Source organism: Hemiscyllium ocellatum, chromosome 25 (assembly GCF_020745735.1).
Source record: "Hemiscyllium ocellatum isolate sHemOce1 chromosome 25, sHemOce1.pat.X.cur, whole genome shotgun sequence".
NCBI classification, from domain to species: domain Eukaryota; kingdom Metazoa; phylum Chordata; class Chondrichthyes; order Orectolobiformes; family Hemiscylliidae; genus Hemiscyllium; species Hemiscyllium ocellatum.
The window spans coordinates 27,748,455-27,764,540 of NC_083425.1; the positions used below are offsets into that span (position 1 = coordinate 27,748,455).

The 16,086-nt window shown below is 40.6% G+C and overlaps 1 protein-coding gene across 2 annotated transcripts in view; it reads right to left on the reverse strand.

The window, feature by feature from the left end:
• The window catches only part of rbfox3a (RNA binding fox-1 homolog 3a), a 165,904-nt gene that overhangs the window by 68,274 nt on the left and 81,544 nt on the right, over nucleotides 1-16,086 (reverse strand). For both annotated transcript variants that reach the window (XM_060844519.1, XM_060844518.1), the window contains exon 4: nucleotides 15,759-15,851. In XM_060844519.1, coding sequence (XP_060700502.1) covers nucleotides 15,759-15,851 — 93 coding nt within the window. The remainder of the gene's footprint in view (nucleotides 1-15,758; nucleotides 15,852-16,086) is intronic.

Consider the following 16,086-nt stretch of genomic DNA (forward strand, 5'->3'; position numbering starts at 1 on the left):
ATCACTCACCACTGAATTCTTAGCCTTTGACCTATTTTAGGAGTGTCTCCTCTCATGTGACTAGACCAGCTGAGTTTCTGATTAATAGCAACCACCAAGACTTTGATGGTGGGAGACTTGGCAATAGTGCTGCCATGGAATGCAAAAACGAGCTATTTAGACTCCTTGTCAAAGATGATCATTGCTTGGCACTCGCATTAAACAAATGCTATTTCCCACTTGCCAACCAGAGCTTGTGCCTTTTTAATCTGTGAGGACAGGAAATGCTTCATTATCTGACTACGTATCAGAGGACCTACACCTTGAATAGTGTGGCAAAAACAATTTCTAACTTCTGTGTGATCATTTTGCTTGACACCAGTGTGTTATGGAGCATTCATCCCCCTAGGCAGAAATCTCAGGCAACTGTAATTGATCTCCGAAGAAGACTTTTATTGAGACAAGGCAGGCCACAGGCCTCTCCATTTCCTGCAGCTAAGTTTGAAGAGAAGCACAGATCAGATAGGCACTTCCAAAAAATCTCTCACAATACTCTCCCGGTCTGCTCTCCAGTGTTTTAGACATGGCGCAGAGATATTGTCCCAAGCAATAGGAGATGATGCTCAGAACTGAAGGGAGCTCTGAAACCCTGGAGACTTCCTGTTTCAGTGCATTCATGGGAAGGAGATAGAGTAATTGGCTTTGGCAAAGATCTTATCATACATCTGGGAAATTCTGATTTGAACAGCTAATTGTCTGGGTTAGCAGAGGTCACTTGCTGCAGTCTGGAATTGCACTGAAACTATGAAATATATGGAAGCTAATTTGGTAGTTATATAATTAATGTAATGGTGTAATGCATGCACAGGATCATATTACAGGAGTACCAGTAACAGATAATGGTAGCACACTGTGATAGGCTAGGTAAATCACTGATAGATGAGCTCATGCTAAAGACGGTGGTGGTGTAATGTGATAGGTTAAGTGTAAAATAGTGGACCAGTGTGGCAAAAAATGATTAGTTTAGAAAGACAAAGCAGGCTAGTATGATTGGTTATGCTAATGCTATCCGATGAGTGCGGGAACTATAAACTGCAGAGGGGTGAAGGAAGGGGTGGGAAGTTGTGAAGCCATTTTCTGATTATCACAGCTTTTCTTTGCAAAAGGCTTAACTTCATGAAGGATTTTATGCCTCTCCTGATAATTCTCAGAGTATTGGATGATCTTTCCACAACGAAATTTGCAATTTCCAAGCCATTGCAATGTTGATAGGTTCAAGCTGGCATGTATGTACCCTTGTGCTGGGCTCCTGTGTTTGCTGCAATAGGTGGTGATCACTCAGTGATGGACAGAGTAAATGTTTGTGAATGGGGTGCTAATCCAGTGGGCTGCTTTGTCCTGGACAGACATGGGTGTTTTCCTTTGAGTTGTTGGAACTGCACCTATCCAGGTAAGTGGGGAATGTTCCATCACATTCCTGACTTGTGCTTTGTAGTTGGGCATGTTTTGGGGAATCAGGTGGTGAGATACATGCTGCAGGATTCCTAGTAACTATAGTATTTATGTTTCTGGTCAATGGTAACATCCCAGAATGTTGATAGTGGAGGATTCAGTGAAGGTAATGCAATTGAATGTCAAAACACAAATAGTTAAATTCTCTCCTATTGGAGATGGTCATTACCTGGCACTTGTGTGGCACAAGTATTACCAGTTGTCAGCCCGAGGCCGAATATTGTCCAGGCAGAAATGGGTACTGCAGATGCAGGAGATTATAGTCAATATCGATCTTCCTGCCCCTCAGATGGTGTCTGACCTGCTGTGCTTTTCCAGCACCACTCTAATCTTGACTCTGAATATTGTCCAGGTTTTGCTACAGTTCAAGAATTGTGAATGGTGTTGAACATTGTGTAATCATCAGCAAACATTTCCATTTCTGACCTTCTGATGGTCGGAAGGTCATTGATGAAGCCGTTGAAGATGGCTGAGCTTAGGATACTATCCTGAGGAACTCCTGCAGATACATCCCAGACTGAGATGACTGATCACCAACCACAACCATTTTCTTTTGTCCTAGGCATGTCCAAACCCAGTCGAGATTTTTTTCTTCCTGAATCTCATTGACTCTAGTTTTCCTAGTGCTAGGCCTTCATGCTGCACTAGTTGACATGCAATTTGTGGTCTTAGCGTTGAGGGTGTTCACTTTTACCTGACCCCTGAGTGGCCCTGGCAGAACACAAACTGAACGTCAGTAAGCAGGTTCTCACAAAATTCATCTGCTTAAGAGCATTGTTATTATCCCTCCTCCATCACTTGACAGTGAACTGATAGTTGGTAATGGGCTGAGATATGTTTCTCCTGTGGGAAATTTTCCACATAATCATGTAGATGCCAGTGTTTTAGCTCCTCAATAAACTGCAGATAAAAACATGTGGATCTGACCATTCCTGTAGTGTAGGAATTCGCTTGACTGTCTCATTTCTGCTCCAGTTGAAAAGGAGTACCAGTTGAAACTAGTAACAGGCAATTTTTTTCTTAATGAAACACAATTATTGTCATGACACAATCATGGGAAAAGGAATGGACAGTTGAATGTAATAAATACGCAGTGTTATGGTGATAGGACAGGGTATTTAGGACCAATTGGCTTGCTCTACAGAGAGCTAGCATGGGACTTGTTGGGCCAAGTGGCCATCTTTAGTGCAGTAAATGGCATATGATAGCATTGAAGAAGAGCATGTTGCCTGGGCTGGACAGTTTCTGTTATGAAGAGAGATTGGACAGACTCAAGGGTTTTTCTCCCTGCAGAAGGGACTGACAGAAGACATGACTGAAATGTATACAATTATGAGGGGCATTGATATGGTAGATAGGAAGAAACATTACTCCATGACTGAGGGATCAGTAACCGGGTGGCATAAATTTATGGTAAGGGGCAGAAGGATTAAAGGAGATGTGGGGGAAATCCTTTTCACCCAGAGGATGGTGGGAATCTGGAACTCACTGTTACTAAGGTGGTAGAGGCAGAAACACCTCCTATCATTTAAGAAGCTATGGGCCAAGTGCTGGCATGCATGCAATTGTCTGAAGAGTGCATTTTTCTGTGCTGTAGATCCCTATGACTCGATAAATGATGATAACTCTAATTAAAATATCAAGCCAAAATTCACCACATTAGGACCAATTAGCAGAATTTGTCCTTAAATGTACTGTCATTCGTCATTCCTGTATGAAATACTTCTCATTTCTTATGAACCAAACTGTGCCTTTATCTGCTCATTTACAATGTTCAAGGGGCAAATAAAGAAAACATCCCATTGTATTCTGGTTTGTTGGAAGATATTAGATCATAGTTTGAGATTAAGCCTGTAACAAACAATTTATTTACTTTAAATTGCGTAATGAACAGCACTGAGTACAGACAATATATTTTCAAAAACGACAAAGACTATTAATTCTCTCAAAATGCAAAAAACAACAAAAGTACCTATTGTATCCTAACTCTCAGTACCGTGAACTCTTGAAACATGCCATTCACATCTTGTATATCATCGGGTATTAAGTATCATGATCAGCCTTCTATCTGTGATAGTCTCAGTCTGACTATTGTGTTTAAACAAATACAGTACCTCCCAAGATGTGACTCCTATTCCTTTGATCTAGTAACTGCAAAGCCTTATTTTTCATCATTCTTTCTTTGATTTCAGACATTTTCAAGATTCAAAATGATATTTGTCTGGACCATTATATCTGCCAAATAAACATATTTAGTCAACAGTCTCATAAAATTTTCATATCAACGAATAAGCTGATCCATTGATAAATTGCAAAGACTGTAAAAACAAGGACAAGAGATAATTGCAAGAAAAATCCAACTTGCTCTCATTAGTCAACAATGATAAAAATGAGTTTACAACTGCTTAATTTGGCCTACCAATCCTGTAAGCATTCAGTATGCCACTCCCTTATATTCTATGCTAGGATGCTAGACCAGAGGTAGGGATAAAGGAAAGAAATGGTAGCCCTACTGTGGATCTCATTTGCTTAATCATTAATTGCCATAGAAGGGATTATATTGTTTCCCCAGTAGTACTGAACCTTTTGACTGGAGACTGTCTGAGAGAAAAGAGACTGACAATGTTTTCTTCAATCTTAGCCTCATAGCTAGGCAATTTGTTGTTTCAGCAAGTTGGGGTGACAGACAGCAGTATGGATCAAGAATTCCTAACTCTGACTTTGTAATTTCCATACTGTTGTTCTTGATGACCTTGTAAGGAAATTCCACAACCTACATTCAAGAAAATCCAATTATTCCCATAAATGGATTGGGAAAGTTTTTTGTTTTCTTCAATTGGCAGAAGACACAGGAAGCTCTCTCTCTGAGAGGCATGTTCAGGTTAGAATTCACAGAACTTAGAGGGGTTATTTTGCCCAACTGATCTCTGCCAATGCTTGTATTTCACATGAACATCCTCCCACCTTACTTATTTTGACCCTCACAACATACCGTTCTACTTCTTTTACCCTCATGTACTTACTTGGCTTCTCCATATACATCTATCTTGGTGACCTCAATGTCTTCATATTCCATGTTCCACATTCTAACTGTGGTTTGGCCAATGGCATTTCTATTGAATCCCTTAACAGATTTATTAGTCGCTATAAAGAACTTATGACTTCTAATTTTAGATTGTCCCACACAGCAAGCAATATCTCACATCTCAAACCTTTCATAATTCAGTTTTTCCTCATTAGTTCTAATTTTTACTTCGGAAATCAAGAATTTCTACAAGGCCCTAACAAATAAGAGAGTAATAAATCAAGTGTTAGTCCTCTAGAGGGTGAAGAAAGGGTGTTAGCATTAGATTATGAGGAAATGGTTGTTGAAACGAACAAGCATTTGGCTCCCATATCATTGTAGTGGATACAACAAAAAAATTCCAGGAAAGGGTATAAATAAGGACATGGAAAGAAGAGAAGAAAATTATGAAATTATAATCACCAGGGAATTGGAACTGGGTAAACTAGTAGTGTTGCAGACTGACAAGCATCAACATCCTCACAGGGTCCTAAAATAGATGCACTTGTGTTAATTTCCCAAAATTCACTGAATTCTGGAAATGTTCCATCAGACTGCAAAGTAGCAAAGATAACCTGTCTCTTCAGGAAGGGAAGGAAAGAGATATCAGGAACCTATAGGCTCTTTAGCTTGAATTCTTTCTTGGGAAAGGTGTTAGAATCAATCATTAAAGAAACTATCTTTGGCAACTTAGAAAAGTTCAAAGTAATCAGAAAAAGTCAGAATGGTTTTGTGACAGAGACGATGTGGAGGAGTTGATGTTGGACTGAGGTGGGCAAAGTTAAAAATCACACACACCAAGTTATTGTCCAACAGGTTTATTTGGAAGTACTGGCTCATGGAATGCTGCTCCTTCATCAGGTAGTTATGAACCAGGACCATAAGATTTTGTTCAATATATCATTTCCACTGCATGGCACTGTGATCTTTTGTTATAAATTCTGTATCTTATGATCCTGTTTAGTGCCTCCAAATAAACCTGTTGGACTATAACCTGGTGTTGTTGGATTTTTAACTTTGTGACAGAGAAATTAAGTAATTGCTTTCAGAAATAACATGTGGTCTGGATAAGGAGGGGCTTGTAGATGTGCTGTGGATTTCCAGCAGGCATCTGACAAGGTATCACATCAAAGGTTGCTGTGTAAAGTAGAAGCACGTGGCATTTGGATTTATACATTTGCATTGATGGAAGATTAGCTGGCTGGCAGAAAACTGAGATCTTTATCTGATTGGCAGGATGTGACGAATGGAGTCCCACTGAGGTTTGTGTTGGGGATACAGCTTTTTTCTAGTTTACATCAACAACTTTGAGATTAGAAAGGCAGGACAGTTGCATTTGCAGATGACATAACACAGGTCAGAAAGTATTTTGTGAAGAGGGCATAGTGAGTTTCCAGACCAGTATAGATAGACTGAGTGAGTGGGCAAACATCTGACAGTTTGAGTATAAGGCGGAAAAATATGGAATTGGTCACTTTTATTGGAAGAATAAAATAAAACCTTACCAGAGAACAACTGCAGAATTCTAAAAGATGCAGAGGGATCAAAGTTTTCTATTGTGTGAGTCAGAAAAAGTTTGCATACAGAAACAGCAAGTACTTTTATAAATTAATGGAATAATATCCTTTATTATAAGAAAAAAATTAACACAAATGTGAAGATATTATGCCACAGTCTTACAGGGCATTGATAGGGGTTAAATTTACTCAGTTGGCTGAATGGCTGGTCTGCAATGCAGAGTGATGCTAACAGTGTGGGTTCTGTTTCCACCCCAGCTGAAATTACCATGGAGGACTCTCCTCCTTATCCTCTCTCATATCTGAGGCATGATGACACTGTCATAGAGGTGTATAGCATGAAAATAGGCCCTTCAGTCCAACTCATCCATGCCCATCTTTCTATAATGAGACAGCATCCCTATAGCGACCTTTTTAACTAGGGCATTGGGGAGTAGATGTCTCAAATTCTATGTGCAGTTTTTATTTCTTAAGGAAAGGTATTAATGTATTGAAGGCAATACAAAGCAGACTGTCTTATGAGGAAAAATTGGAAATACTGGGTTTGTTTACAATGGAGTTTAGCAGAGTGAAGGGTGGCCTGACTGAAGTGTATAAAATCCTGATCAGGTCAATGTGGAAAGGATAGTTGCTCTTGTGGGTGCATCCAGCGCTAGGGGACACTGTTTTCAAATTAGGGGGTCTCCATTTCAGGACAGAAGAGGAGAAGTTTTTTTAGCATCTTTGGGTGAGCAACTTTGTAACACTGTCTTAAGAAGACAGAGACAAATGTTTATCAGTAAGGGAATCAAAGAGTATTGGAGAAGATGAAAATATGGAATTTGAAACACAAACTGAATAGTCACAATCTTACAGAATAGCACAACAGGCTGGAAGAGTCACATGACATTCTTCTGCTCCTAATTCATGTGTTCACACAATCTTGTGAAGATGAACCTCTTGTGAAAAGGTGATAAGAAGGTACATTGGTGATCACCTGGGAAGAGGTAATCCTTTTCCTCTGGGTACCCTTCCATATTGTGGTAGGAGCTCTCCACCATGCTCTCTGGTGACTAGACCCTGATCAACAATGAGGGAAGACCTTTCCCACCTGAGCATCTGTGGTATCTGACATGGAATAGGTACTAGATACATTGCTGTGGCCAGGGTTATATGCTTAGAATTGCTATGATTTAATTACCTTCCATAATGACCTGACCTGTGACAATGGTACAGAAATTCTATTATTCAGTAAAACATAAACCATGTATCTAGGATCCATCTGAAGAAGATATTATTAGAGCTACTTTATACCTGTAGAATTTATTCACCTCTACAAACTATTAAGGAAACAAGAAAGCTAATATCACTTATTTTGATAATTTTGGTCACAGAAAAAGCTTCCACATGAAAATTCTATTAATATTTTATATTTTCACAGTTGGAGAAAAATGACAACCCAAAACTCTTTTTGATAAGGAATATGGAATTTTAAAAAAATATTATGTCCCCTTATGCATTTTCAAACATAAAGATTTCCAGTGCAAAGATCTAAATGCAATCAACAAATAATTTAACTTCAAAGCATTAACTGCCAGCTATATTAAACTAAGTGCCTTTGCTTATAACATGCTTACCATGAATAAGAAGCTATGAAATGATCTATATGAGCGTGTGGTGAACTTCATAAATAAAAAGAGATGGAAGTAGACACAGGTAAGTGATTCAGAAATGGTATGGGTCAGTGATAATGGACTGCAAGAACCCAGGCACAGTGTTTCAGGCACTTAGCATTGGACCAGAATCACTTCTCAGAACAGACTGAAAGCCTGCAGTGCTATTGTGAAAATCAGAAGACCTCGTCTATTAGAAGCAAATTTTACTGTTTCCAAGATTATTGAAACATACTAAAGCAGGCATTTGTAGTCATTACTGTACAATACAAACTATTGCATCTGCTGTGCTAACCATGCTCAGAGTTGAACAAGCGACAGCATATTGGGATCACATTGAATGAAATGGAAATATTTGCAAAATCTTTGGCATTCCAGTTTGAAAGAGGAAAGGAGAGACAGCTTGAAAATGGAGAATTATGATGACAGTACTTGAAAAGTATTAGAAGTTGCAATTATTTTCTTGTGATGGAGAACAGATTGTTTCATACATATAGTGAACAGTATTAATACTTTTCAACTTCGTAAGTCCACCTCCAGAGAGTTATAGAGATGTACATCATAAAAACAGACCCCTCAGTCCAACTCATTCATGCTGAACAGATATCCTAGATAAATTTAGTTCCATATGCCAGCATTTGGCCCATATCCCCTTAAACCCTTCCTATTCATAAAACCATTCAGATGCCTTTTAAATGCTGTAAGTATACCAGCCTCCACCACTTCCTCCGGCAGCTCATTCCACCATTTGCGTGAAAACATTCCCCCTTAGGTCCCTTTTAAACTTTACCCCTCTCAAATTAATCCTATGCCCTCTAGTTTTGGACTCCCCCATCCCAGGGAAATGACCTTGTCTGTTTACCCCACTCATGCCCCATTTGATTTTTATAAACCTCTAAAAGGTTCAGGGAAAATAGCCCCAGCCTATTCAGCCCCTACCCATAAGCTCAAGCTCTCCTTACAACCTTTCTTAAATAGTAGCACAATGTTAGCCAACCTCCAGTCTTCCAACACCTCACTTGTGGCTGTCAATAATACAACTATCTCAGCAAGGGACCCTGCAATCACTTCCCTAGCTTCCCACAGAGCTCTAGGGTACACCTGATCAGGTCCTGGGGAGTAATCCACTTTTATGCATTTTAAGCCATCCAATTCCAATACTTTGAAGCAACTATGATGATTTAATTTGCTTGTTCTCTCTGAGGTTTTACAAGTACTTAGCAGTTCCCATCTGCACTAGTATTCATGCCAACAAAAACAGCAGCTCTCATATCAGCAGTTGTAACAATTTTTTTTATTCATTCAGGAGAATACAAGCTGGAATACCAATTATTGCCCTTGAAAATATGGTGATGAACTGCCTTTTTAAACTGTTGCAGCCCATCTGGTATACCGACAATGCTGCTGCAGAGGGTGCATCAGAACTTTGATCCAGTGACACTGAAGGAACAGCATTGTATTTACAAGTTAGTGGTGGGGAGGTAGGGTGAGAGGGTTAGGGGTCAGATTTAGGGGAACTTACAGATGGTGGTGTTCTCACGTACCTGCTGCCCTTGCTTTTCAAGATGGTAGTGGTCGTGGGTTTAGAAGGTGCTACCTAAGGAGCGATGGCAAACTTCTGCAGTACATCCGATAATTGGTACATACTGCTGCTGATGAAGGGCTTATGCCCGAAACGTCGAATTTCCTATTCCTTGGATGCTGCCTGACCTGCTGTGCTTTAACCAGCAACACATTTTCAACTGTGATCTCCAGCATCTGCAGACCTCATTTTTTACCCTTACATACTGCTGTTGTTGAGTTTTGGTGGTAGAGGGTTTGAATGTTTGTCAATGATGTGCCAGTCAAGCAGGCTGCTTTGACCTGGATGGTGTCAAGTTTCTTGATTGTTAGAGCTGCACCCATCCCAGCAGGTGGGGAGTATTCCATCACATTCTTGACTTGTGCCCTGTAAATTGGCTTTGGGGAGTCAGGAGGGGAGTTACCCACTGCAGGATTCCCAGCCTTCAACCTTCTTTTGTAACCACGGAATTTTGGTGACTAGTCCCATTCAGTTTCCAGACAATGCTAACCCCAAGTTGTTGTTAATGAGGGATTCAGCAATGGCAATGCCACTGAATGTTGAAGTTGGTCATTGCCTCACAGTTGTGTGGTATGAATGTTACTTGCCATTTGTTAGCCCAAGCATGCATATTTTCCAGGTCTTGCTGTAGCTCAACACTGACTGCTTTGGTATCTAAGGAGTCACAAATGGTGGTGAAAGTTGCACAATCATCAGCAAATGTCTCCATTCCTGACCTTTTGAAGGAAGGAAGGACATTGATGGAGAAGTTAAAGATGGCAAGGCCGAGGATACTATCATGAGAAACTCTTGTAGTGACTGAGATGTCTGACCTCCAACAATCACAACCACTTTCTTTGTACTGGATATGACTCCATCCAGTGGAGAACCTTCTCCGAGTTCCTACTGATTCCAGCTTTGCTGGAGCTGCTTGATACTGCCTTGGTGTCAAGGTTCCGCTCATTGATCCATACTTGAATCGGGCTGTGATGAGGTCAGAAGCTGAGTGGCCCTTGCAGATCCTAAGCTAGGCATCAGTGAACTGGTAAATGCTAAGCAAGTGCTGCTTGATGGCACTATTGATGACTACTTTCCTGTTGACTGAGAGCAGATTGATGAGGTGGTAACTGGCTAGGTTGGATTTCTCCTGCCTTTTGTGTAGAGGACATACCTAGGCACTTTTCTACAATGCCGATATATGCCACTGTTTTATCCAGTCTGGAGCAACTCGGCTGAGGTCACGACTAGTTCTGGAGCCATGTCTTCAGTATCACTGCCACAATATTTTTCTAGCCTCTGACATTCTCTTGTTACCACTGAATTTTGGTGACCAACCCCATTAAGTTTCCAGTTAATGGTATTCCCAGGTTTGTAGCTTTGCAGAATCCAATGCCTTTAGCTGATTTGTGATATCATGTGAAGTGAATTGAATTGGCTGAAGACTTGCTGGTGGCTTTGGGAGGAGGGCAACGTGAATTGTGCTTGAAGGTTGTTGCAAATGTTTCAGTATTATTAATTGTGGGCCTCACATAATTGAGGTTGCAGATAATTTTGGAGCATCCTCTTCCACTAAGATCCTTAATTGTTCACCACCATTCATGACTGGATGCAGAAAGACTGTAGAGATTAAATCCGATCTGTTAGTTGTGGAATTGCTTAGCTCTGTCTATCACTTGCTGCATATTCTGTTTGATACACAAGGAATCAAACAGATTTGTGGGCGGCACAGTGGCACAGTGGTTAGCATGACTGCCTCACAGCACCAGAGACCCGGGTTCAATTCCCGCCTCAGGTGACTGACTGTGTGGAGTTTGCACGTTCTCCCCGTGTCTGCGTGGGTTTCCTCCCACAGTCCAAAGATGTGCAAGTCAGGTGAACTGGCCATGCTAAATTGTCCGTAGTGTTAGGTAAGGGGTAAATATATGGGTATGGGTGGGTTGCGCTTTGGCGGGTCGGTGTGGACTTGTTGGGCCGAAGGACCTGTTTCCACACGAAGTAATCTAATCTAATGAATCTTGCCATGTAGTTTCACCAGGCTAACACTTTATTTTTAGGACCATTCATGTGTTTCCAGACATGACCTTCAGCACTCTTCAGTGAGCTAGAGTTTATCTCTCTATTCCAGATTGTTGTGAATATCTACTCACAATTCATATCCACGTAACTTGAATAGAAATATAAATTATTCATATGGATTACAGAATCAAAGAGTTATGTTGAAGGTAAAACATAAGTAGTTTTAATTTCTGTTTGGGAACATTCAAATGCATGCGGTGTTGTCATGGAAATGGACTGTCGATGATATTTAATTTATCTGGGTATTTCAAATTGAAGACAACTGCAAATTTGATTTGGTACAGATTGCAGCTCATTGAATTGGAAGAACCAAAGGAAAGTAGCATTAGTCAGGTCTGTATTTACACAGAGAAAACAGTACCTTCACTGTTCACTGTGTAGAATATGAAAGACTGTTTGTGATAAGTTTGGAATTTAAGAGGAGACAAGGAGCTGGAAGATTTTCCTAGCTTTAAGTTTGAAGAAAAGATCTACAGTGGTCCTGTTGGAATGTTGGAAAGCATTTAGCAAAGTTAGTTTGGAATGCTCCTCCCAACCAGGACAGTAGCCGAGGAAATGATGGCCATGAGATATTTAAAGGAGAGGTTGTTGTACCACATAGCCAGCAACTAATAAAAAGATCTCCACAAATTTAAAAAAATTCCTGAGAGCCTTTGAATGTCATTGGGTTGGTTCCAGAAGAAGTGAATGAACCTTGAAGATTATAGTAACATGTAAGTGAAGTACTGGAGGGTTGGTTGCTTTGTCAAAAAGGGCAGAATCTTACAGGGATCTGAACAACTTAGGCAATGGCTTGAAATCTGGGACAATCCAGGTGAGAAGTGCAGCGAGGCCGTTCTTGACATAGGAAGCAACTAGCTGCATTTTCCAACAGAGTTCTGAACACTGAGGTGAGATTCTTGCTCAGCAAGTTGCCTATTAAGGGGCTTTTTGCTTAGTGTCAGCCTCATTAACTGTAGATCTCAGCTTTGTTAATATGCAGATACTCTCCTATCATTCACTATGAGGAAGCTAGACACTGAGAATTCTCAACATGAAAGGCTGTGCTGTACCTGGTGACTCTGGCATCACCCCTTTGACCTCCAGACCTCTATATTGGCACTTGGCACTAATATCTCAGGCCATGTTTCACCAGCCTCCTGCATCCTATATCCATAAATGTTGGCATTGGGCACTTGCCAACATATCTGCATCATGGTACATCTCCAATCCACATAGACCAGCGTGCTGCACTGTCGTGCTGCACTTCAGGCCATATTGGCAACTACCACTGCAATGCTGCTGCAAGGACATGGAGCATGTTGGGAGAAGCACTCAGCTCATAGACTGAAATCTGACGGTTGCTCACTTGGCTGTCTTGGTTCTCACTCAACCTGTGGCTACCTGGATATTCGCAGCATTCCCTTTCTTGCCTTTATTGTGCATTGTCTTTCTACTTTCTAAACGGTGAGAAAATTAGTAAAGCCAAAGTACAAAGGGATCTGGGAGTGCTCATCGAGGATTCTCTAAAGGTAAACATGCAGGTTGAGTCCGTGATTAAGAAAGCGAATGCAATGTTGTCATTTATCTCAAGAGGGTTGGAATATAAAAGCAGCGATGTGCTACTGAGACTTTATAAAGCTCTGGTTAGGCCCCATTGGGAGTACTGTGTCCAGTTTTGGTGCCCACACCTCAGGAAGGACATATTGGCACTGGAACGTGTCCAGCGGAGATTCACACGGATGATCCCTGGAATGGTAGGTCTAACATATGAGGAACGGATGAGGATCCTGGGATTGTATTCATTGGAGTTTAGAAGACTAAAGGGAGACTTAATAGAGACGTACAAGAGGATACATGGCTTGGAAAGGGTGGACGCTAGGAAATTGTTTCCATTAGGCGAGGAGACTAGGACCCGTGGACACAGCCTTAGAATTAGAGGGGGTCAATTCAGAACAGAAATGCAGAGACATTTCTTCAGCCAGAGGGTGGTGGGCATGTGGAATTCATTGCCACGGAGTGCAGTGGAGGCTGGGACGCTAAATGTCTTCAAGGCAGAGATTGATAGATTCTTGTTGTCTCGAGGAATTAAGGGCTACGGGGAGAACGCTGGTAAGTGGAGTTGAAATGCCCATCGGCCATGATTGAATGGCGGAGTGGACTCGATGGGCCGAATGGCCTTACTTCCACTCCTATGTCTTATGGTCTTCACAGCTCGAGCTGCCAGGTTCACAGTCCTTTTGTTCACCGTGCTGTTTATTGCAAAACCTGGAAGCTTATCACGGTTATCAGTAGTCCTCAAAGGAGACACTATTTGTTCCAGGTTGGGTCCTGGTTCAATAAGTCAAGAACACTCTCCGATCCAGTCCAGGGATTTAGATACAATAATTTGGCCACTCGTGATGGTCAGGCTCAGGATCATTTCCTCACAGGGGTTGAGGAGCTGAATGCCATGCACCCAACCACCCATCTTGGCTCTTTTTGCCCTATTGTGGGCTGCTTCCTCGGGAATTAGAGAAGTGGTGGTATTAAAGGTGATGAAAGTGGGACCCACAGTTGTGAATGCTGATGCAAGTGAGGTCTAGCTGGTGAGGTGTCCCACACAAAGGAATAGGCAGCACAGATGCCATACAAGGTTAGCAGTGTGGGGAGTTGGCGTTGAGAGCAAATGAGGAAACATGTTGTATATGACAGGGAGAAAGATGGAGCATGAACCCGGGTATGTTCTTTACCATTGCCTTAAAAAATTGATAGCAATTCAATAATTTCTCTGCATACATTTAAACACAGCAATCCAGAAGTTGCAGCCAATGATTCTGTGTGCTTCCATACGGTGTGCTGTTGAAGAGCGCATAGATGGTAATCCATTGAAATCCCTGAACCGACAAGAAATTGCCCTTTTACACTATGATATTGCTGTCAAAAATGATTTGCTTTGACAAAGAGATGCAATTCAGTTTTAAACAATTTCTAAATCCAAACTAATTCTGAGTGACCTCTTTGGCCTTGGAAAACTAATGTTGTGTTTGTGTAACATTAAAGTTTTTGACTCTGGTTAAAAATCCAGTGTTCTTACATAATGAGTATATCCCAATCTATATTTTGCTATCATTCACTGTTTATAAATTTTACAATCTATGCATTTTACTTCTTGCTTGTTGTCTATGAGTGATAAGCTACTTAGCCTACATTATGCCATTATTGTTTTTGAATGCCAGGAGATCCCCTTAACTTGATGCCAGAATCAAATTAACCCCAGGCAAGGTGAAATCCACACCACCGAGATCTCTAATTCTCTATGGGTCAGAGGAGAACACTGTTGTTCCAAGCTGACCACAAACTTGGGCTATTGTAAACTAGAGCACAAGAGAGGAAGCATTTTGATTGTAATCTTACAATAGTCCTGTAATTAAGTATAGCTTTCTTGTTATCAATACCGATCCACTTTTGATTCATGTAGTACATTGCTCTGGTCTCAGTTCAGCAATTGTATTAATCTATCATTAATGCCAAAATTACTTTTGTACACTGTTCCAGAAGTCTCCAAGTGCTGTGTGACAGCAAAGAATACAGCCAAAGCTCCAATACATTTCTATCATTTATGCTTCTAGCCAAATCTTGCAGATGAATTCCCCTGGGATTCATTTAATATCAGAGTTTATTAATCAGCCTAAAAGTGAATGCAAAACTAATGGAAATGAGTAACAAAGAACATCAAACTAAAGATGGTTTAGAACCAATGCAAGAGTATATTCTTTGTACTAAAAACTTTTAAAATATCTTCAACACTCTTCCATCTCAGTAATGTTGGTGGCTGAGATAGTTGCTCTTACATTTTTGCTTAGAAAACAAGGCACTGGGCATATCAACTGTCCCCAACACAGGAAGATTGAGTGAGATTATGTTAATTATTATGTCTGCAATAACATCACCTAAGAGAAAAGCACAAAATGCCTGTGCCCTATTTTCATAAAACATTTTGTTCTTCTTCTTCTTGACCTTGATACCCTCCTTATGAGCATCAAAAGCAAAAACTGAGTGAAACTTTATCCGTAGAATTTTCATATTTCCTGTGCTTCAATCTCAAGAATAAGCACAATTCCTTGGGGGGAATAAGTGCTCTTATACAATTAAAATCATTTTACTTAGCTATTGAATGGATTTAATTGGCAATGTGACTTATCAGCTATAGAGTTTTACACAATGTTGACCTTAAATACTACACCAGTCAAGACCAATAAGGAGAACCAAAACATAGCATTGTGATTCCTTTGTAAAATGGAGGCATCTGTTCAAGGGAATATACTTCAGTATGGAAGGGTGGAAGGAAGGAAATGGAAAAAGCACACAGACTAATCAATAGAAAATGATGAAGTAGACATTTAAAGTAGGGAAAAGAAAAAGAATTGGACCTGCACCTCTATTTTACGACCTTCTACGATTGTTCCATTTAATTTCTCCCGTGCCCTGTCCGCGTCAGCACTGGTTTCAAAAGTTACGAAACCAAATCCCTGCATGCAGGTAAGAGAAAAGGAAAAGAGAGACATGCATATGATTATACAGGGAATAAGACAGTCTTCTGAAATGTTTCAGTATACCAGCTGGAACATCAAGGTAGCAAAGTCATTCCATCAGGCCACAGAGCAAATAGACCCAAGAATGTGAAATGGAAAGTATGCTGAGAGGAAAAGATATTGTTGGTATTGAAAACACATAAGTTGATTATTTACATGTCTGTTATGATAA